This window comes from Colletotrichum orchidophilum (assembly GCF_001831195.1).
Source record: "Colletotrichum orchidophilum strain IMI 309357 chromosome Unknown Scaffold_105.1, whole genome shotgun sequence".
NCBI lineage: Eukaryota > Fungi > Ascomycota > Sordariomycetes > Glomerellales > Glomerellaceae > Colletotrichum > Colletotrichum orchidophilum.
In genome coordinates this window covers 48,128-71,106 of record NW_019173061.1, presented here as the reverse complement: position 1 = coordinate 71,106, position 22,979 = coordinate 48,128, and the positions used below count along the sequence as shown (strand labels likewise).

The following is a 22,979-nucleotide window of genomic DNA, read 5'->3' as shown; positions in this document are numbered from 1 at the left end:
AAATGAGTCTGACCAAGGATTCAGTAAGCAATATATGTTTCTTAATCTGATGAAGTTTTATAACATTATGGCCATGAGTCTGTCTCAGTTTTAGTCTCTGGCTCGAGTCTAGGTCAGAATTTGATATGTTGGCTTCTTTTTACATATGAACAGCAATACCAACTCCTGGTGTGGATTTGTCCTCTGTTGGCAGGTTGTTGAGGTTGTCTAGCTCCCTGGTGACGATCTTAGACCCTTTTGCGGAGAATCGAAGATCGTTTCCCATCAGAAACTAGTGGTGACTACTTTGAGCGAGAGCAACGCACCCTGGTAGAGATCCAGCAACGCCTAAATGAATGACCGTCGAGGTTTATGTGTGTGGAGTGCCAGGGTTGACAGAAAACACAGGAAACTTCGCTCAATTGCCCTGAATATCGTTGAATTGATGTACTTGGCAACTGCGCTCCATGACAGGAACTAAGAGCTCGTATTGAACCCATGCTCCGTTGCCTCGTCGCGGCGCGAGACGGAGTACAGCATCAAGCCATGGAGCCGCCACAAATCAGTATGGTCATCACTTAGAGGCCACGGACGGAAGTACAATGCCCATCTAGGGTAATAAAATAAGTTCCAAGAAGATCTGGAGGTATCACTAGAAAGAATCCCGGAAATTTCCCCGGAGCTGCGAGTGGTAAAGTTTGGATTGCGACATGGATTGAGACTGCCGAGGGCCAAGTTGCGATACTTGACTGAATGCTTCGCGGCTCAGAGAGTCCAGTTCCAAGACTTGGCAAGCAGCATTGATGAAGAGGAGGACTGGCTATTCTGACCCTGTTTTTGATGCCATTGAAGATAACGATTGTCCTCGTAGGAATGCTGCGGTCAATTCAAAATGCAGAATATGCCCCAGTCGAGCATGCGTATACTACCTAAGATGAGTCTTCTGTTCAATGCCAGAAAACTACTCATCTAACTGTGGCGGCTGTTGCCCTGTTATAATGAGCGCCCGATACTAGCTTGGGAATCAAGACCATACAGAAGCCAATAGATAAATTCTCAGTTCCTTGATCTTGGCCGCGGGGCATGGATTCTGGCACAGGAGCATTCATATGGGGATTCCGACTGTCTTGGGTTTCGATGACCATCGGCGTTGATAAAGGAAAGAGCACGATAACTAAACGCCAAGGTGACTCAACTCCGACACTAAGATTGAAGAATGGATCATCGCATTTGCTACCTAGGTAGTCAGCGAATCTTGGCAGCTGGGATGTCCGGACTGGAAACTCGCTCTCGTCCTTGGCTTGCGTCTTAGAGCCTTGGCAATTAATGACCATCTTATCGAACTGCCTTTCGTGAAATGTTCCCCCTCTCTGCGGAGTTGCTTCCGCCCCGACCCAATCTTACCTCTCAATGAGGTTACCAACAATAGCCATCATACCACAAGTCAACGTTCAAAAAAGAATAGCGCTTCTTTGTTCAAACTGCTCAAACCTCTACCTTCAAAGGTCCCCGGCAATTACTACAAGCAACAGTCGATTCTAGAACACCATGGCCCAAAATCAGACTTGACGACACTAAGCCGCAGGAGACTATTTTGTCTGAACTAGGTCCGTACCGCCGCGCGGGGTAACATTCGGGAGTCCAACCAGGCCTACCCCGGGCTATGCAGATCGGCTCGTACAATTAGCACGCTAGTCACCAATTGTCACCGTTGAGGGAGCTTTAAGCTTAAACCTTAAGGGCAGGTGAGAAGGATTTCGAAGGCTTGCGTGCGAGTTGCGTGCCCGGGTCGGCTGGTATCGTCCAGCAAGTCAACTACCCGCCTTCCTCATTCCAATTATGCCTGGCAGCAAATTATGCGCCGGATATTTGGTTGTGAAATACGTCTTAGCCGTGAGGGAGGCTAACTAATCCCTCCCCATGGCCGGATGAGGAAGGTGATCAGATAACATTGACAGCTTAGCTCAATGTTACTCAAGGCTTACACTAAGCGAGCACAGCTCCTCAACTGATGGCCCAACGAGCTTACGGTCACTCGCCAGAAACCTAGCTGCCCAAGTCATGCAAGCTCCCCCAGACTGTTCATCCCTACTCTTAGGTGGAGTTGTCGTGTTGTCTCGGCAGTGGCGGGTCGGACCCTTGACACCCGGCTTATGGTTTCTCGAATGGGTCAAGCCCTGCCTTCCAGAAGGTCGGTGACGCACGAGAACTTTCTTAGTCTTGCTGAGCTGTAAAGCCGGTCCATGAGAAGACGTTGACACGGAAATGTAAGCCGACTATATTATGTCTTAGCTTCGCGGGGATGCTGAGGGGAAGGCAAGACCGCAACCCCTGAGCTTATCTGGGTACACCCGAGACAGCGACAATCACACCTACCACTTTCTGCAAGGCCGATTGGTGACACTATACTGAAATAGCTCACGAAAGGGCTTATTTAGAAAAGATCGGAGAGTAGGCTGTACCATTCGATCTCCATAAAGAGGTACGGCTGATCGCCCTGAGTATACCAGTTTCCTCCAGCACTCTAGTCTTCAACTCACCGCAAAGCTAGCCCATTCCCGGAGCCTGTTGTCGAAAATGAAGTTCCTCGCTGGTCTCGCCCTCGTGCTGCCGCTGGCTTCAGCCGCGGCAGTAGTCCCTCTGGAGAAGAAGATTACCTACGATGGCTTCAAGGCCTTCCGTATCTCTACGCACAACGACCCCGCATCGATCAAGAGGAAAATTGCCAACATTGCTGCGATCCAATTCAACCTCGATAATAGCGAGCATCTCGATGTCGCCATCCCCGCTGGCGATATATCCAAATTCGAGGAGCTTGATCTTGAGACGTCCATTCTTCATGAGGACCTCGGCGCTGATATCGCCGAGGAGGGCACTTTTGCTCCCTACAAGAGTAAGACTCTAGATGCCGGCTTTCATGAAAGATTGCGTAGAATTTAGTTGACATTCAACAGGCAGCGGCGATAGCAGTCTCCAGGCCCTCCCTAGCCTGACGTGGTTCAACTCGTATCACACTTTCGCCGACCACCAGCAGTTCATCCGCGACCTGCAATCCAACTTCCCCAGCAACTCGGAGCTGGTCAACGCTGGTAACTCTTACGGTGGACGCTCCCTGCTCGGTATTCACTTGTGGGGTAGCGGTGGCAAGGGCTCGAAGCCCGCCATCTACTGGCACGGTACCGTCCACGCCCGCGAGTGGATCACCACCATGGTATGTTGCTGTACTTATTGTCGGTCTAAGGCATGTTGCTAAAATGACAAAGGTTGTCGAATACCTGACCTACCAGCTCATCGATGGCTACCAGAAGAACGACGCTGCTGTTAAGGCCCTCCTCGACAAGTACGACTTCTACATCCTGCCTATTGTCAACCCTGATGGTAAGAAACATGAGAGCAAGAAAAGACTATCTTAAATCAATTGACTGATGAAATCCTAGGCTTTACTTATACCCAGACCAACGACCGACTTTGGCGCAAGAACCGTCAAGTCAGATCCGGCAGCACCTGTGTCGGTACCGATATCAACCGGTACGTCGAGCACATATTGATTATCAAGAATCTGGACTGACATCTATTAGAAACTGGCCCTTCAACTGGCAAGTCCCCGGCGGCGCCTCCACCAACTACTGCTCCGAGACCTACAAAGGTCAGGCTGCTGGTGACACCACCGAGATGGTCGCCTTGAAGGCCTACACCGACCGCCTCGCCGCCGGCAACGGTATAAAGCTCTTCATCGACTGGCACAGCTACGGCCAGTATATCCTCCTGCCTTACGGATACGACTGCTCCGCCCGGGCCTCCAACCACGCCCGCCAGATGACCCTCGCCACCAGCACTGCAAACACCATCGCCCAGGCCTACGGCACCCGCTTCACCTACGGACCTAGCTGCTCTACTCTCTACGCCACCACTGGCAGCGCTCCTGACTATCTTACTGGCGCTGCTGGTGCAGAGGTGGCGTGGACCATTGAGCTGAGACCTTCTGGATCTGCTGGAGGCGGCTTTGTTCTCCCTGCTGCTCAGATCTTGCCTAGTGCGATTGAGCAGTGGAATGGAATTAAGTATTTGCTCGCAAACGTATAGGTAATCATGTCACGCATTATGCTCTGCTCTTGATTCTAAAATGGCCATATCTATAAACAAAGATTTAATGAAGACAAGATTGAGAGTGACACCTTAAAATAGCCCAGAAATCCGATAACAATACAAATCCACACTGAGGATCCTCGATTAGAAACGCTTGAGCCGATTGTTCAGCCTGAGATGTTGATTTGAAGAAGAAGGAAACTCAAATTCATATTGGCATTGATGGTCAACTTCGTGAATCTCAATGGTGGTGGTGTGTTGACAGCCTTGGGTGCTAGTCAATAAGTAATCACCTAATACGGATGACGGCGACATTAGCTTACTTGAAATCATCTTGAAATCATCCTAGAACCCGCTTGAACCTACCCGCTAGGGGTCGTGTTCTCTCTTCACTTGGCTGAACCTCATCCAGGGCGCGTTGACATCTCAACATCAGATTCTCCACTGCTTCTTTCAACTCTGGATCTTTTGCACCTTCTGAGGAATCCAAAGATCTTTTCATGGACTCAAACGCATCTCTAGCCTGCTTTGAAAAACCATGACCAATGTTTAGCAATTGAAGAATGCTTTCTTGCATGGTCAATGCTTGGATGATGCGCTCCTCAAAAATCTCGGGTCGTCTCAACCGTCGCATCAAGTCCGCTAGAATATTGTTGATATCCTCCATCGGCCCGCCTAGAGCGAGTTGTAACCCTAGCAATGACAGCATGGTCTTGAGTCTGTCGGGATGGTTCCAGCCTGTTCTGATCTCCTGGCACTTGAGGATTCTTTTCAAGTCGTCTGTCCGATTCTGCAGGTGTTTGATGTTGCCGTCAGATGCTTCGTAGCTGAAAACGCTAACCATCACAGCTTCTTGCCGAGCACGGAGAACTTTGGGATGGTGATAGGTGAGATGAGCCGTAAGCGAGCTTGTTGAGAGCTGGCCGTAAAGTTCGCGGCCCCGTTCCCCGCCTTTGTCAAGAGTTGAAGTGTCGAGTTCTGACCCGCTGCTTGATCGAGACCTCGACGCCTGAGCAATAACAAACTTGAAACATCTTTCTGGGTTGATAGGAATCTTTTTTTCGATACTCCGTACCTGTATTTCCCGGGTTGGACTGGCTGGTGGCAGTATCGTTCCGAGAGTAAGTGCGGCTTCCAGGACCGTGTCACTAGAGCTCCATAGCTTCGCATCACCGCAGCTCCAGACTGAATGAAAGACTTGTACAGCAAGATCGCGGTCCGGAATCTCTAATTTCAATGCAACCTTTCCGAGAGTAAGAAGCGAGTCAAGAATGTGAGGGTGACTCATGACAGTAGGATCAGCCAGTCCGTCCTTCGCTTTGAACGCAGTGCGCAGATCAAGAAGCAAGCCACCCTTCAAACAACGGTTGGGACTTTCTGTCGGTTCCCACAGTCTCTCTTCAGGAACTCTCAGGTAGACACGCAACTGCCATCTGATCGCAGCAGATATATCTTCCCAAGCCTGGGGAATCTTCCCTGCATGGTATCGAGCAAGTGCATATTTGGATCTCAGTCGCATGACTTCCGGGTGCTCGTCTGACCACTTGCGGCATGATTCGTCGTACGCTGACTTCAGAACTCTCTCAGCTTTCCGATAGTTTCCACACTGTATGTGTAATGTGCCCAGTTGGGCTTTACATCTCAGAACCAGTGGATGGTCCTGGCCCAGTCCTATATTGTAACTTGTTACTTTGCACAAATTCTGTGACTTGCCCAGCGCCTGTGTCAGTCGTCCCTCTGCTTGTGCCGCAGAGATTAGTGCGTAGGATGCCTCTAGCGCCAAAGGATGATTAGAGCCGTATTTCCTTGTGATGATCTCCAAAGACTTGGCGATTAAGTCTTGACCTCGGGCGACCTGCGATGTTGCAATTTGAAGTTGGCCAGCCAAAACGGCCACTTCAAGGGTGAGCATGTATTTGTCACCAATATGCTCAACAGAAGTGCTCAAAGCCTCGGAGACTATCAGAAGAGCCTTCTTGTTGTCACCTCGAAGAGCCAAGATCCTTGATCTGGCAAGCTTAATAGACGTAGATGTTGCCCTATGAGCAAACTTTGCTTCGGTAGATAACATGGAATCGCCGTCTCTGCCAATGCTGAGTAATTTTTCGCATTGTTTTGTCGCTTGATCGAGCGCTGACTCGAGCAACGCGTCCGTCTCCTTGGACAATCCTAGGGATGCGATGGCTAGTGACCGAAGCCGCAACATGTTGGCCGAGCGGACAAGACTATTTAAGTCATCGCTGGTAGGAGCCACAGCATCTAGTCTGAAGCGATCCTCGTCGAAAAGTTCTTCGATCTTATCTTTGACCTTTTGGTACTCTCCAAGGTGGAGCAAGGCGTTGGCGTGCCAGTACGATGCCTCATTTTCGATATCTTCCAGAATTCTACCGAGATTGGCTCCATCATGCTTGTTATCTTCAACGGAGACTTCATTCAGGATTCTGATCAACTCCTGTTCAGCTCCTTTTTGATCACCCAAGTGGAGATTTGCGAACGCTTGTGTGATGCTGAATCTGAGCCGTTCCTCGGAAAAACCGCCCTCATTCGGCCGATTTCCCATGACCGTTGACGCCCCGTTCAGATCGCCGTCCTGGAAGAATAATTCGGCTCGCATTTGCTGTTTTTGTATCCTTATGGAGACTGTTTTTCGTTGCGTAATGAAACTTCCATAGCTTTCCACTCCCGGATGATCTCGAAGTTCGTTTCTGTCGTTCTTTGAGAAATGACTCGCGTTCGCTACTTTGATAGCTACTCGTAAAAGAGATTCTAGTATGCTGTTCACACTGTCCAGATCGTTACAGTTCTGCGGCGAGTGCTCCTTTGCGGTGAACACCCAGGTTATCGGGCCCAAAGGCGAAAGGGATTGCCTGTCAAATAAGACATTGAAGAATTTATCAAGTCTTTGATTGAAATCTGAGAGGGGAACGTCTTCCGTGCCTGATGAAGAGCCTTCGTGGCGATGCTGACAAGATTGGAGAAAAAGAAGCCCTACGGTCTTCTTGGGCTGTTCCGAGTTGTGCCTGATCATAGTCTCTTTCACCATCCATGCCGTAGCCGCTGTAGAGATTATGACATATTTGACCGACGTCTTCCGTCTCTTGACCCCTTGCAGGATTTTGCCACGAGTGTTCTCCGGCTTTTCCTGCATCAAAGCTTCGAGTTCGTTAATCGCGGCTCCTGGAGTGACCTTCCGTTGGCGGAATGCGGTGCTTAGTCTGATGAAATAAATCCTCAAAGGGTACCTTTCGCTCTCTGCAAGATCTCGCGTGATGATTTCGGTTGGATAATGTTCGGAGTCGGCTGGCTTGGGAATACCTATCAACAACACTCTAGCCAAAGGTCAGCATTGAATCGGTTCTATCATGGATGATCACGTCGGGCATCCTGGAGAATCTGACTTGATCTTGTGCTGAACCTTGCTTCCATCTGTGCTCTTGTAGTGAGCAAGACCTTTTTGAATTTCCAGCGCCTTCGAAAGCCATTAGCAGATGACTCTCGGCATTTGGCTTTCCAAGTGGCCAACAGACCTTTGCCATGATCTCGATTAGCTGTGTATCCACAATCACGTAACGTATTTGCAGAAAATCCGGTTCAGGATCACTCGAAACGACTCGTAGTCGTGTCGTGACAGCCTGATGAGGGTGGAATGGTTGAATCTGGCCGGGAGCGAAGGGAAGCTGAACAGAAAAGGAATCGGAGTCAGCTGGCTGCGCCACCCTCTCGCTCGCTGGAGGTCACCAAGACTTGTGCCGTCGAAGTATCACAGTGTGTGGCACTGCCCAGTAAATGTATGTTTGTAGCATTAAGCCTCCGCGAAGAAATCCAATCAGGCTACCAGAGTAGCATTGCTCTAACCACCCATAGCATATGAGATTTGGTTCAGTCCGATTGGCGGCATTGCTGGAATGTGTCTGACGTGCATTTGAGGAGGTTGTGCATGGCTAACCACCTACAAAGAGTGAGAGACTAGGGTAAAATAAGAAAGGATCTGTCCCAGAACAACCAGCTATTGATAGACAGCCTGATGCATATTTTGAGTAGATCAAAGAGTGTGTGTGGGGCATCCTGCTGAGAAATCTAGAACAGGGAAAACGGCTGATGAACTACATGATTTCGTCCCGACTTTAAATATCAATTTTCCTCGGCTTGCCAGCACAAAGCATTGTTTCGTTGCCTGTTTCCTCACGTAATATTTGGTCAACTATCAACATTCCTGCATCTCACCCGAAACCTCCGCCGATCTATCAACATGCAGCACTTGGAAGATGCATACTCAGGTGTCCAAGTCAAAGGCCTTACTATTGGATATTATCACAAGGAGCTGAACGACTGCCACAAGAAACATGGGAGCAATTTCGAAGATTTTGTAACATTCCCTCTGAGGCATGGCTGGGACCTCAACGAAGACTTCACGTTGAACGAAAGGACTGCAGAATCGAAAACTCCTGGATGCAAACCATTGCATGACTGTCCCACGCTATTACAGGGGTGGATCTTTTTTCAACTATCCAGATCCTTCTTTTGTCTGGTCGAAGATTCATGTCTTGACCACACCGACCTTGTGGATTCGGACCAGCTCAGCACGAAGAAACTAACCCAGGCTCTAAAATCATGGCATCGCCAAATGGTTCGGCATTACCAAAGGAACAAAGAAGACACATATCAGAAACTCTTCCGTGCAATTCAACTCCTTGAGCTAGCAAAACAAGTTGTAACCGCGAACCTAGCTGAGAGGGTCACCCAGCTCCCTGTACCAGCTACGAGTATTGATGATGGGAACAGCGAGAGCGACAGTGACGACGATGATATCGACGAGGCAGAGCATGAGGCTCTGTGTCTGATGATATTTGGAGAAACACTATCAGCAACTTTGACACAGACAATGAAAGTATGCAATGTAAGCCTTTATGGATGGGAAGTTGACGATGAGGGAGGATGGGGTCCTCCGGGATTCGTCACCCAGGAAATGATCAAAAAGCGGTGGTGTCCTAGAGCCAGAGAGGTCATTAAAGGACAACTTGGCCGGAATGCAACGCTGTTATACATCACCCTGCGTTCTCACGAGAACAATAGGCACAACAAACATAGGAAAGATCGACGAAAGTGTAAGCCTGGGAAGTGCTTCTACATCGAGTCAGCCGACAAAGAAAACAACCAACGCACATACAGTCCTTCACATCATGGCTCTTGCGCCAACAGCAAAGCTTGCCGTCGGATCGGTCCCCGAGAAGCCGAGGTCATGGAGATCTTGGATACTGAGCCTAAGGAGTCAAAAAATGGCCCGTTCCCATTACTCAGAATCGCTGGGGCTGAAGGACAAGAGTCAGTCAAAGTTGTGAGGTGGGAAGAAAATGCCAACATGGAGTTCGCGACAATTTCACACGTTTGGTCTCAAGGTCTTGGGAACGAGGACAAAAGCGAGATCCATGCCTGTCATCTAAGAGCAATCCGTGGGTATCTCCGAGAGGTCTTTCGATCTGACGACAAAACCGATCATCTTTTCTGGCTCGACACTCTGGCCATCCCGCAGAACATAAACACCAAAGGCTTGACAGGGGACACAGAAGAGCGTGAAAAAAGAACAGAAATCAAAAGGCGGGCCATTGAGCGAATACATCACGTGTTCAGCCAGTCAAGTCATTGCATTGTAATCGACAAGCACTTGGTTGGCAAGGTAAAAACAGCCGACGATTGTCGGACAGCTGCTGCTGGGTTACTCGCTTGTGGATGGATGATGCGGCTATGGACCTTGCAAGAGGCATTCGTGAGCAGAAAGTTGCACTTGGCGATGAAAGGGCACAAAGGACAACAATTGCGAACTCTGGATGAAATGTGGAATCAAGATGATCCAGAAGACGTCTTGAGGGTTTCTATGGGCGGCATGATCAGAAGAAAGCTTGCGGATGGCATGATGCGCAAAGACCATGGATCCTTGAAGCCACAAGGCAAAGCTAAAACTGCCCGAGCAGTGCTTATTGCAAACGCCTGGAGGGCTACACGATACCGAGTAAGTCTATTCTCTCAAACTGACGGTATATTTGTGAGTTAAATGTACTCTTCGGGAAGACGATCGAGCGACGTGAACACGAAACGCTTGTTCTGGCCAGTATTCTCAACATTCCTATTCCTCAGACGACATCGGACCTGAAACGAAGAGAGACAGGAGTGACGGACAACGACAAACGGCGCAACGAACTCATGAGAGATTTCTGGAAATCAGTTGGCAACCACAGAGAACTACAGAACTCTATTCCGGCAGGCATTATCTTCTTACCCGGCAAACGTTTGTCGGAGGCAGGTTTTGGATGGGCACCAGCAACATGGATGTCGCACGGAGAAGAATCGTATCCGTACCCGTTGAGTAACCCTAGGTTCCACACTACCCTGGTTCCAGAAGGTATTCTTGTGCAATACCCAGGATACATCCTCCATGCCTCAAAGGAAAAACTCAGAGATATTATCGGGGTGGGAGGAGACACCTCGTTCAGATTTTCAATCAACAGAGGCCTTCACGAGTGGTATCAAGTAACCGATGCTGATAGTGAGTCTTTCAGCGAACACGCAGACAGCCTGGGTAATAAATTGGATGAAGAGGGTTCGTTGAGTCTGAGGATTATCTTGTCCAGGCCCCGGCCGGTGGAGGTCCCTGGAGAAATTGGTCTGCTCGTCGAAACTTACGGCCAGCCACGTATAGAGGGAAACACCAATTCCCAGATCAGCTTGGAAAAAGGAGTAGATGATACCCTTCAATCCAATTGCATTCAGGGATCGGTTATCAGGGGAAAAGAAGAGAAGAGGATTCATGATTCAGGGGCGCTAGAGGAGGAGGGTGAACAAGAGAGTGGCTCCACAGACGGGACGTTCTTTGTTCGAATCATTCGAAGGGTGAAGGTTGCAAGATTCTCGATCCATCCTGTGGCTCCCCTCGACCAGCGCACTGCAATAGACACAGAAGACTCTGTCGAAAACCCAGTGCTGAGACGGTATCAGATGTTCGGCAAAAATCAGGTCTCTGGCGTTGCAGTAAGCGATACGCAGCAATGGTGTGTTGACGGTTACCACGATCAGGACGAGTCTGAAAACTCAGACAGATTACATGGGTATAAAGATGACACGTTGGACGCAGACAGCTTGGAACAAGCACCCGAAGAAATCGACTTGTCGATAGGGGGTGGGCTAGTTTCCTCGTCCCACTCATCACTAGCGTGTGAACTGGAGAGAGAGGATGATGTGATGGCTGAAAGAATTCCATTAGCTTCTGGAGGCTCGGAATTCTCAAACCAGGAAGGGGAAGAGGAAGGCTCAGGAGAGTCGACGAAGAACGTGTTCGTGGCAGTAAACACCCTTAGACGTGTCATTGGCAGTTTTTGGCCTGGTTCTTCACAGTCTTAGATTCAATCAGATAAGCGATGTGAAAAGATGAGAAATGAGTCCGTGTAGTTTTTACTTGAGTACGATTTTGGTGGCTTTGTTGACTTTGAAACTCAGGATTCTTCTTGAATCACTAGACTTGCGTTTAATGTTTCAACCTTCCAAATACAACGCACTTTCAAGAACCCGTACGATGAGTATGGAATATTACAAACTAGGTATTATCTCATTATGGCGGCCTCTTGGATCATAAAAAGTCGTGACTTGAAGATACAACAGTACTCTACCTACTCTACCGGACCATATGGCCAATGACTTGCACACTCGTCGGGGCCAAGTACAATCGGCATAGTCACTGAGTGGTCAGAGCATCAAGAATTTACGCCCGCTCAGTATTCCATAAGGAGCCTGCGGCCAAATCTGAAGTGAAAAGCTGAAAATGCTACTTATGTTGCCCACGGGATGGACTTCATACTGTCCGTCCTCGGTCTCATGATAAGTGAATGGCGCGTTGTAGGAGACAACCTCATGAGTCCTGCCCCGTCTACCATGCGTTTCTTGTTATCCACGTCAATGCCTCCGTCCGTATTCGTTACCTTCTCGTTTGCGTTGTGAGATGTCTCTGGCCCTCTTTCGATATCCCATTGCCGTCGCTCGGTCGGTTCATTTGAATCTGAGCCTTTAGTAGACTGTTTTGACCCGGCTACATCAACCTCAGGAGACGCTTTTGGGTATTGGCGTCCGCTGTCGAAGTCGTCCGTCAGCACAAAAGGCTCTGCTTGGTGAAGGTATTCAAGTTCTGTTCCGTCATATAGAAACCTTGGGTACTTGTTTGGGCTGTCGCGTCTTGATTCACTCCTCAATTTGTCTTCTCTTCTCTTCTTTTCGTACTGCGAGTAATCCCCATGCCACCATGACTTTTCCTCGGGCTTCAATTCGCCTGGAAAGAATTCGTTGCGCAAGGAAGTTCCTCGACCATACGTGGTGTGAAAGTCCATGATAGCATCCATGACTTTGCGCGACTTGATACGATCGACTCGCTTAAGAGGCAAGTTTCGTAACTTGGTTGGCACCTCTGCGGCAGCAAGCCAGGCATTTTGGAACATTCCCAGGCCCCCAACCCCCAATATGCACCAGGTCTCGGGAATACTTCGACTTCCAGAAACATTGATGAGAAGAAGAAGCCACAAGACCGAAAGGATTATGAAGGAAGTTTGGGTGAGGATGAAACCCAGCGGAAGCCCCCGGACTGGCCAAACAGCACATCTCTTCGCATTTCGAAGCATCGTGTTTCTTCTTGGCATCATGGGCTCCTTCATCTTGTTGCGTTGAGGTTTCGAGAGCCATCGGAACTTTTCCCACGGGCGACTGATTCGAGGTGATGGCATCGAGGCCAGGGCCTCCAGATCCAGGCACCGACCGTAGCCTAGGATGACCATGATATCCCGTGATCCATTTCCTGTTGTCAAGGCAAATATCTGGGCGGATCGTTGTCGATTGGGCAATTTTTCCGCTGTCCATTGAGGCAGAATGCCAGTCAACTGGACCAATACAGTTCCCGCTGCCGTGATCAGAAGGACATTCCAGGAACGATTGATAAAGAATGGAACAAGTGCAATCCCTAACTGAATCAGGGTCACAACCATGCCGATGAGGTGTAAATAACTCCAAGAGAACTTTGTGGGGTCATTTCCATTCCAAGTTGCTTCGAAAACCGATATTCTCAGGGCATAGTCGCCGTCTTCGTCGTCTGCAACGGACATGCGAGACTCGACCGCTTCCATGTCACGCAGTAACCTGCCGAGAACGAAGCTCCTGCTCTCACGCAGATACCCTGAACCCAGGTTCAGAACCTTGCATGCGTAATCAGGTGGCGAGAGAAGACGGCCGTCGCCAATGATACCCACAAGTCCGATGAATGCATAAGCAGCACAGCCAAAAGAAAAACAGACGGGCACATAGGCTTTGCCGGTCCCTTGAGAGAAGGCTTTCTGAACGATATCACCACCGAGGATGAAAAGAATGGTTGAAACATCGCCAGGGTTTATCCATTGGGCCTCCAATTCTTTGGCGGTTGACGTAGTGTTCATGCTGCTGTTATTACTACTTTGTGATGGGGAAGTTGATGAGAGAAGAGCAGAGCAGAAGGCAAGGAAACCCCTGGAACGGTGTTCGAGTCGGGGGGATTTGGGGAGACAACAATTCGAAGCAGACTGTAGTGGTAGTGGGCGGTTGGTTGTCCGCTGCCCATTTTGCAATGGTGGGACGCCATGCAAGCCATCGGGCGATAGCCATCACAGTGCAATATTGTTTGGCGATTCAAGGTCATTTGTAGATGTACATAGTGCTGTTCTGCGAACAATCCGAGGGAATATTACTCACATGACGAACGTGGTTGGCCGCGGTCTCAGCCGTGTCTTACCGCCCCTTTAAGAAGGTGAGGATGCGCTTTGTAGCCTATGGGCCCCTGGAAATATTTGCAGGTGGCACAATATCTGGGAAACGTGTGGTTACACAACATTAGGACAGCTGCGTGCCACCAACCATGATGGTTTTCTTGAGAGGCAGGCAACCTTGGCAGTCGGGCGAAAAGCCAACTCCAGCTCACGTAGGTCTTCTAAGATATTTGACTTGTGGAAAAGTCCGCCTGATATGTGCGTCGGTCAAGGCCGTGCTGCCTTGGTGTATCAGCCACAATTCCGTCACCCTCCAAGTTTCAATCCTTTGCCCAAACCACAAGACTATTTCATCAGTCGCCCATCATAAGGCATATTTGCCTTACCGAGATTGACTCCCGGCCAGATAATGGCTGCACATCTGATCCCGTCACCGGACGGAAGGTGTGGAAGCTTTCCAAGCTCGTATACTCCAGCCCCTGCCTTGCTCACAACATAGGTATTAGTCACTAACTGTACGCGAGCCACAAAAAAGCGGCCCCTCGTTATGTTACCGAAGTGCCCATACAGAGAACTGACGAGAGTAGTTTCGCCAGTCAGAGATCATTTCGGCCGTGTCGGGGCACGTATAGAGTCTTTCTTCAAATCAAGGGTACAAATATGCGGTTTTTCTGGAGTCATCAAGGACGCGGAGCTGTGTGTTTTAGTATCGTCGCTCAACCTTTTGATCTTGGCGATGACGTTGGTGACGGCCTGACTAGGTGGGGGGGCAATGGGAAATGGAGATATCTACATTTCATTGGACAGCCTCGACGTGGCCACGGAAGATCAGATCTTTGGCTAAGGCTTTCGCTTTGCGCTTTGCGGTAACTTGAGTCCATGACTAAATTTTCTTACTCCGAGACCTCAAGTTGTTTCCTCGTTAATGACAGAAACATGCTTGGTCCAGATTTCACCGATTTTGAGATCTTGTCTTGCTATCCCGGAGATCTGTCTAACTCGTGTTTAAACAACTGATTGGTCGAAGTATAGCACTCAAATATTTTGGGACATAGAAGAACATACACACAACCTTGTACAGTCCAGAAAAGAGTGAAGCAGCAGGATCATGCATATAACTATTGAAACAGAATTTCTGTTGTCAAGAAGTGTCGACAAGTACTGGAGGTATCTTGGTTTATCTTTCCTCTTTGATGGGGCGGGAGTTGACAGTCCACTCGTTCTCTTCAACAAATACACCGCGATAGTCTGCCAAGGATTATTTTGCAATCCCGCTGTGGCCATTGAAGTCATCCGAGTCCCCCTCAACCAATGGACCTGCAGTCGAATCGTGGTTGTAGATGAGTCGTCGTCGGCTGATTCACGGGGCTCCAAAGCGAAGTTGTTGGCTCCCTGGGGAATTTTTTAGCTGAGAACTTTGACATTATCAGCATGGCTCACATGTTGCTTAGATAGATATGATAAGAATACTTACGCAGTCTGATAAGTCTTGGAAAAGCGAGGATACTTAAGTGTATGCAGATCACTAATAAACAAATGTTCTTCTTCACTCGAAAGCCTCCATAGTCTATGAAAAAGATTCCAAAGGGGACTGGTGTTGAGTGCCATATGGGGACTCCAGAAACCTGCTCTGTGGAGAAATATTAATAGGGCTGTTTACATTCGCCTTTCGAATCTGAGTGACTAGGCTGAGTCTGCTCTATATCTTGTCATCCATGTTGCTGTCCAGTTTTGTCCTGGGCTGCGGGTCTTTGAGGGTTATCAAGTTGTTTTAAGCCATAGCAAACTAGAAAGTTGTAATCATGTAGAGACAGCCATGTAGGAAGTACACGGATATTCACATCTCGATTGTGTGGTTGCGGGGATAGTTGGCCGGAGACGGTAAAAAGGAGGCGGCGGCGAAACTTGACTAAATGGGAGGCACAACTAGATGATCTGCAGAGAGGTCACTAATAATAAGGGTTCAAACGAACGAAAAGCTATAAGAGTGATATCCCGCTATTCTTCTTTCAGGGCGATACTTTTACATGACTTCTCAACAACCTTAGGCCACCTGTCGGATTGGAAGCCCAATTCGACCTCGAGTCAGCGCCAGCGCAGGGGCCATCTGAGGGTCTCTATATCAGCGTTCAACCGGCGATGCTCTCTTTTCCTCTTTACGCAGAGATCAATACAAGTTAATTGACCCTTCATCACCACGGTTCGATCGAACAATCACCCCTGTGATACGTAAACCAACACCACCTTCTTTCCCGTTTAAAGCTATTTTCATATACAAACGTCTTTTAAATAAAATTTCTCCTCCCTCTCTTTTACCGTCCTGATTAACATCATTCATGAGTAAATAAATTTGTATAGACTAGATTAGGTATATAAGGATGATAATAAAGCTAGGCACGATAGCACTAGTTCACTACTCGATTTATAAGCTTTTTAATGAGCCGACTACTGCATTCTCCCAGCCGGCCGCACTCACTTAGATAGCTATGTAAATAGCAATAGAAATTATAGAATAATAACCTTAGAGTGACCGTGTAAGCCAGCTAAAAGAGTCTACGAGATTCTTCAGCGGCGCCGGACCAGCGCCTAGCGCCGGCCTACTGTTCTAAAGTAATACAACCTTCCATAACCTCAGGCCGTGGACGATCGCAATTATTCGATAATTGAAACTGAGTTAAGTATGACGTGGAGTAAGGAACGCTTTCTGGTTGATTACAAGACATAACACTACCCAGGCTTCGAGTCTACTACAAGTAATAGCGCTGAAAAGTCATTAATAAAACCTATGCGGTTCCGCTAGCCTGTAGGCTAACTTTAAATCTATGTGAAGAGGACGGTTTTTCTTTTCAAATCACTCATCAATAGTCACTCTTGAACGAAAGATATTTACCCTGTTTAATAAAGTTAGAATGAATTAAGAAACGGGATCTGTGATTAAACGAAGTCTAAAACTATTGTACCTATGACGTCTCATTCCGAACGTCCTTTGCTCTAACCATCTTCTCATTTTAGCTGCAAGCTCCACCATTCCTCTCTATCTGAATTGCTCGCCAGCATGCTCCAGGAACTCCATCATCCCTCGCTTGGACGCCTCCTCAATACGACGTGCCGACTCCCGCTTCTCTGCCAACGCCAGCATATAATCGCCGTGCATGGTTGCAGCAAGGTTCCTGATCTCAGCCGTCATGTCCTCGCCCACCGTCTCCAGGCCATCCTCGAGAACCTCCTTGACGTTCCGGATCGCGGTGCGAAACATCTTAATCTTGCGGTTGAGAATGTATTCCTGGATTCTGGCATGCATCTTCTTGACTGATCCAGTTCCTGTATGAATTTGCGCTGTGATTAGCCAAGGACCAATTTGGTTTTCATGATTTTTCTTCACACAGTGGAATCGTACTCACCATGTATCTGACCGCACTCCTCATATCCAGGAGCCATTTCTTCCGCGATTGGTGGAGTCAACGCTCGACTGGCGTCCTTCTGGGCTTCATCGACTCCATTCCGGCTTTGGGCGGCAATGCGCACAAGCTTCTCCTTGTGAAGTTTGAGCTGCTGGTTGAGCTGCATGATTGTTGGAGATTCGTCATGGTCGTTGTCGTGAACTCCGAGTTGCTTGATGACTTGTTCGTGAAATGTACTCAGTCGCTGGGTCGTAGAGACAGAGAAGTTGTCAAGCACGCTTGGGATGCTGAACTGGAAGAAGTTGGCCCAGGTCTGGGCAATGTTTTCTTTAATGGGCTTCACTAGGTCTTCGTTGAAGTTATGCAGCTTCCAGGTGCCTTGACGAATGAATGTAGCCCTCAGGGTCGAGTGGTTCATATGGCACCAGCGAAGGGCGGTAGGAACTGCCGCCCGGCTGGCATTGGAGCTCAAGCGCGTCATCTGGGCATATAAGATGGTCTCTGCTTTCAAGTGCAGATTGTCGAGACAATCCTCGACGTCTCCGTTAATATCCTATTGAGTCAAGTGTTATCTCATGACCCCATGCGCAGAAGAACCAGATTGCACTCACGGTTTGAAGGCGTATTAGCATCCCCTTCAAATGCTCTCCATCGATGGTGGCTCTAGTCTCTGCCGTGTCCCGAGCCCATATGGCTATGGAGTTGAGCACTTGGCAGATGTCATTGAGCACCTCTTGATACTTTGCAATGCGAAGCTCCTCTGTCAGCTTCTGAGCGTGAGCTTGGAGCTGAGGAATTTCAGTATCCTCCTCAGTGTCGAAACCAGGAGTCGTTTCGTCGTCATTCGCCACGAGACCCTGCATTTTCTGGTATACATGGCTGCTGGTGCAGAACACCGGAGTCAAGATGGACATTTCGTCATAATCGCGGGGCTCTCCAATAGCCTGGCTATGTGCGTCGGAGTTTGCTGCATCCTGTCGATCAAGACTTGCTTGTTTATTAGCATGTGTAAGTTTCAAAAATAATATCTTAGCATGTTGCTTACTCTCTGAAGCTTTTGGCAAGGTGCTTCTTGACAGCCTCTCTGGAGAGCTCGTTGCGCCTCCGAATTAAACGCGCATGCACCTGGTACATGAGCTGTTTCTTTTCGAGCTTCAGCTCTGCAAGCTCTTCATGCTTCTTTGCGTTCGGATCAGAGTTGGTAGCACTATCATCGGCCAAGTCCATAGATGTCTCTAGGGCAAGATCCTTTGCTTGGTTATCGGGCGGCTCAGTTCGTGCTCTCTTAGCTAGACGCTCTGTAGCGTCGTCAGTAGCAGTGCGGGCTTGTTTACGACAACCCCGGACGACCTTGAGGTCCTTTTCTAAAGCCTTGATACGACGATCAATTGCTTGGACCTGGATCCATGCGTCCTTAGTATCCTTGTTCAGTCTCGATTTCATGCTTTCTAATCCCGAGTTGATTGCCATGTCATCAGTCTTTGAGCAAATGATGGTCAAAGCCGAGAACGCTCCATCAAGCTTGAGTTGACGCTTGATGGAGTTACTCATGATATCTTTGGCTGTCTTGTTGTCCACAGCCCTGTTGATAGGAGCGACGACCCAGATACCTGAACATGACTTGATGTAGTTGCTTGCTACCGCAGCTCTGGCAGCATCCCAATCTTGGTGACCAGGCTATCAAAGCCAATGTCAGCGAATCTAAGCGTAGTGATACTTCATGTAAAGTGCAACATACCAAATCCACGATTGTGATGCCATTGGAAAGCACTTTGGCTTTGGTGAAGATCCTGACAACCTTCACTAAAGGCCAGTATGCCGCGGTATCGTCATCCTTGTCCTTGGAGTCGACGTAGGGCTGGACTTCCTCGCGGATGTTCTGGGCATTGTCGCATTTCAGCGTCATGGTGGTGCCAAGAAGCCGGGTGATATTTGGATGATCAGCAAGCTGTGCCGAGGTGCTGGTAGCCAAGTCTTGGATGGTCATGGACGGATAAACCGCTTGGACTTTTGCCAAAGCTTTGGCTGCTTCACTTTCTGGGTCCAGATCTTCCTTCTCCTCAGTCTCATCGGCGAGGAACTCCATCAGTAGTATGTTGACTTCCCGTACCCACTCCTCACGAGAGATGAAGTCGATTTCTGCACGGTATGGGTTCTGTTCGTCCTCGTCATGGTTGTAGGAAATCTCCGTGGCAACAGCAGTGCATGCACGCATACAGCTGGTGGGAAGCAAACTAAGGTACGAGCGATTAGCTTAACTCACTTTCGCACAGCTAGTGCGCAGTAAATACCTCTCTTCATCTAGCAAAGCATTAATAGTTGAGCTTTTACCATCACCCGTGTTACCTAGAACACCGATAACAGTCTGATGCGATCGCTTTGCTCGATGACGCAAATCGCAAATTCGGTGAACCCAATGCGATGCCGCAGTCTTGAGAGCAGGCTGAAGGTTTCTGGAGGAAGCAATGCTTCTGCAAGCGGACTCGAGATCGTCCAGGAGCGGCAAGATCCTCTCGCAAAACGACTGCCAAAGATCTGGGTCTCTGATCTTTCTCATTTTCTCTAGGTAGGAGAAGGTCAGTAGATCTCGCTGTTTAACAGGGATAAGTGTTCCCTCGGTAAAAACATGTGGCATGGCATCGTGATCTTGCATGCTCTTCGCCTCGATGCCTTCGTTGATGGGACCATCCAGCTGGGTCTCGTCATGTTGCTCGGTTTTGACTCGAGCGACTCCCCCGATGAAACTCATCGTGCGACTGTTGGAGAAAACTTTGGAAGGTATTGTTCCACGGTACTGCAGACGAAATGGGCTCAAAGCTGTTTCCGGGCGAATGTCGCTCGAAGATGCGTCCTGTGCTCTCGAAGGAAGATTATAATGGAAGAAGAAGTTCAGAATTGTTGCCAACTTTCCAATTAAATGAAAATGATTTTGCAGCAATGAAATCCAGTAAAGTCAATGCTCGAAATGGGACAGTGCCGAAAGTCCAAACGATGAACGTAGGAAGACTAGCGCGTTAGTATTAAGATGTGAGGTCAAGCGGTGATGATGATGGACTGATGAAGGGGCAGGCTTGAGTGAATGTGCAAAGAGCAGGTTGAAGAAATTGGGTGGAGGTGTGAAGAAGGAGAGGTTGAGTTGAAGTTGTCTGGAGGAAGTGACGGAGAGAGCATAAAGGGTCTAAGTATCGGCAGGAGTCAAGACTCAAGAGCTGCCCTCTGGTATTGGTCGATTGGAAAGGAAAGAGAAGACAGGGACCGCAACTGCTTCCAGTAGATTTCGGTTACTTTCTTGGGTGCCTCGAGGAAGAAGGTCCAACTGACGTTCGAAGAAAGTGAGGATGGCTCCGGGGGTTGGGGGAATTGAAAGTCAACGTCAAAAGAGGGTTTTATGTGACAACTTGGCCGCACTTCCGCGAGACCCTGCGACTGTTGAGACCCCAAGCACATTGCTTGAACTCGATTTTGAGCTCGATAATTCCTGATATTGAGTGGATAAGTGCGGATAGCTTCATTCTGGCTACAACGCCCAAGCGACCTCACTAATCTTGGCTCTCCTTCCCCTTTTTAGCTTACGATACGCTGCCCAGCTGGCTGAAGATTCTGCTCAGAGTCCTTGCCTTTTTTAACTACATACTGCGCGAGTTTGGTTCCAACCTCCAAACGCCTATCAACAGAAAATAGATCTGAAAGAGGAAAGCGCAACGCCACTCACCTCGCCCTCGGTGAAGCAAATTCTTCACCCCGCCTTCACCGGGTCCACCGAAATAGTACAGCCAAGTCACAAGCTGAGTACCTACGGATACCTAAGGGGAATAAGGCAGATACCTTAGGTAGCCATCTTATCAGATCTTATCAGATCCTTCCCAGCGCAGCCCCACCATGCGAACCCCGCGGTGCGCTTCCGCCGCGACGACGCAGGCCGAGGCGGGCTGCCCCTCACAAGCAAAGCCGACTATATCCCTCTCACACCACCCGAGTCAATAACAACACATTGCACGACACACGCAGGCGCAACACCATTTCTGCTGTCGCAAAGCATCTTTAGCATACAAAACTGGGCGCTAACGGCAAGTACAGAATCACCACAATCATGGCGCAAGTCACACATCAAGCACCAGGCGCAGGGGAGCTCTTCGTCAACGGGCGCATCTTCCTGCACAACGCCGAAGCCGGCCTCGAAACGCAACCCACCTTTGCCGAGAGCATGTTTGTCGCCGACGGCATCATCGAGAACATTGGCACAACAGAGCATCTCAAGGCAAGACACACATCCGGAGACGTCACCACACACGACTTGCAGGGCAGGACAGTTCTGCCAGGCTTCATCGATGGACACGTCCACCTGCTCCTCCTCGGCCAGTCGCTGCGCAAGGCCAGTCTCGAGAACTGCACATCACTCGAGGAGATCCGCGCAGCCATCAAGGAGTACGCCGTCGCCAACCCGGATGTCCCGCGCATCATGTGCAAGCTGTGGACGCACGCCATGACCCCCGACGGCGTCGACAAGACCATGCTTGATGACATTGACCCGCGGCCCATCTTCATCGACACCAAGGACCTCCACTCGACCTGGTGCAACACAGCCGGCATCAAGGAGCTCGGCATTGAGACCATGCCCGACCCGTCAGGAGGCAAGATCCACCGCGACGCCGAGGGCAAGGCGACGGGCCTGCTCAGCGAGGCCGCCGTGCTCACCATCGTGTGGCCTCATCTCGCCCAGGTGGCGCCCAAGAGAGACCGGATGGACGCCATGAAGGATGCCGTGCAGACCTACAACGCATCCGGCTACACGGGGCTCATTGAGATGGCCATGGACGAGCCGGCATGGGACGCAGCCTGCTCGCTCCGAGCTGAGGAACCCAACCTGCCCATGCGCATTCACGCCTACTGGCTCATCAAACCATCCGAATCCGAAGAGGAGCGCTTCAAGCAGGTAGATCGGGCCATCGAGCTCCACAACGAGCTCAACAAGACAACGTCCCCCGACCTGCGCATCGTAGGCATCAAAATCATCACCGACGGCATCATCGACGCCTGCACCGCTCACCTGTCCGAGCCCTACGCCGAGGTGGGCTCCCCCCCGCCCTTCTGGAGCGCCGAGTGGCTCGGCCCCGTGGTCGCGAAGGCAGACGCCGCCGGCTTGCAAATCGCCCTACACGCGATCGGCGACGCGGCCATCAAGAACGCAGTCAACGCCCTCGCGGACCACGCCACGCCAGGCCGCCGCCACCGCCTCGAGCACATTGAGATGGCCTCCCCCGAAGACGCAAAACACCTGGGCGAGCTGGGCCTCACGGCCTCGATCCAGCCCGTCCACGCCGACCCGGCCATCCTGCGTGCCTGGCCCCGTCTCATTGGCGACCACCGCTGCGAGCGCGCCTTTGCCTACCGCGAGTTCGCCGACCACGGCGCCCTCCTCGCTCTCGGGAGCGATAGCCCCACGGCTCCCTGGGCGCCGCTGCAAAACGCCTACGTCGCGACGACGCGGCGGTCCGCTCGGGAGCCGGGCTACGACGTGGTCGTGAATGAGCATTTTAGACTGGGCGTGTGCGAGGCCATCACGGCGGCCGCGTTCGGGACAGCAAAGAGCGTGTTTGCAGAGGATCGGACGGGTTCCTTGCAGGTCGGCAAGCGCGCGGACTTTGTGGTGGCGGAGATGGACTGGACGCCGCAGGGTTTGCTCAAGGGCGAGATCAAGGCTACCTGGTTTGATGGGCGGAGGGTTTGGGCGTCTCCCGATGCATAG

General features: G+C 50.0%; 5 protein-coding genes across 5 annotated transcripts; 2 read left to right on the top strand and 3 right to left on the bottom strand.

Annotated features, from left to right (window-relative positions):
• Positions 1 to 2,556: 2,556 nt before the first annotated feature.
• Positions 2,557 to 4,062, top strand: CORC01_10510 (zinc carboxypeptidase; the record flags this gene model as incomplete). Its single annotated transcript, XM_022622138.1, has 5 exons — positions 2,557 to 2,872; positions 2,934 to 3,190; positions 3,243 to 3,357; positions 3,417 to 3,507; positions 3,558 to 4,062. 5 exons carry the CDS (start codon positions 2,557 to 2,559, stop codon positions 4,060 to 4,062), a joined length of 1,284 nt encoding a protein of 427 aa, XP_022471335.1.
• Positions 4,063 to 4,908: 846 nt separating this feature from the next.
• Positions 4,909 to 6,679, bottom strand: CORC01_10509 (uncharacterized protein; the record flags this gene model as incomplete). The annotated part of the gene is made up of 2 exons (XM_022622137.1): positions 4,909 to 5,016; positions 5,141 to 6,679. The coding sequence occupies 2 exons, from the start codon at positions 6,677 to 6,679 to the stop codon at positions 4,909 to 4,911; spliced, it is 1,647 nt and encodes a 548-aa protein (XP_022471334.1).
• A 5,203-nt stretch (positions 6,680 to 11,882) lies between these two features.
• CORC01_10508 (uncharacterized protein) lies at positions 11,883 to 13,526 on the bottom strand (the record flags this gene model as incomplete). The annotated part of the gene is made up of 1 exon (XM_022622136.1): positions 11,883 to 13,526. One exon carries the CDS (start codon positions 13,524 to 13,526, stop codon positions 11,883 to 11,885), a length of 1,644 nt encoding a protein of 547 aa, XP_022471333.1.
• Positions 13,527 to 16,866: 3,340 nt separating this feature from the next.
• On the bottom strand, positions 16,867 to 19,982 carry CORC01_10507 (uncharacterized protein; the record flags this gene model as incomplete). The annotated part of the gene is made up of 6 exons (XM_022622135.1): positions 16,867 to 17,153; positions 17,234 to 17,786; positions 17,845 to 18,220; positions 18,279 to 18,910; positions 18,972 to 19,467; positions 19,525 to 19,982. The coding sequence occupies 6 exons, from the start codon at positions 19,980 to 19,982 to the stop codon at positions 16,867 to 16,869; spliced, it is 2,802 nt and encodes a 933-aa protein (XP_022471332.1).
• A 1,341-nt stretch (positions 19,983 to 21,323) lies between these two features.
• Positions 21,324 to 22,979, top strand: CORC01_10506 (amidohydrolase; the record flags this gene model as incomplete). Its single annotated transcript, XM_022622134.1, has 1 exon — positions 21,324 to 22,979. One exon carries the CDS (start codon positions 21,324 to 21,326, stop codon positions 22,977 to 22,979), a length of 1,656 nt encoding a protein of 551 aa, XP_022471331.1.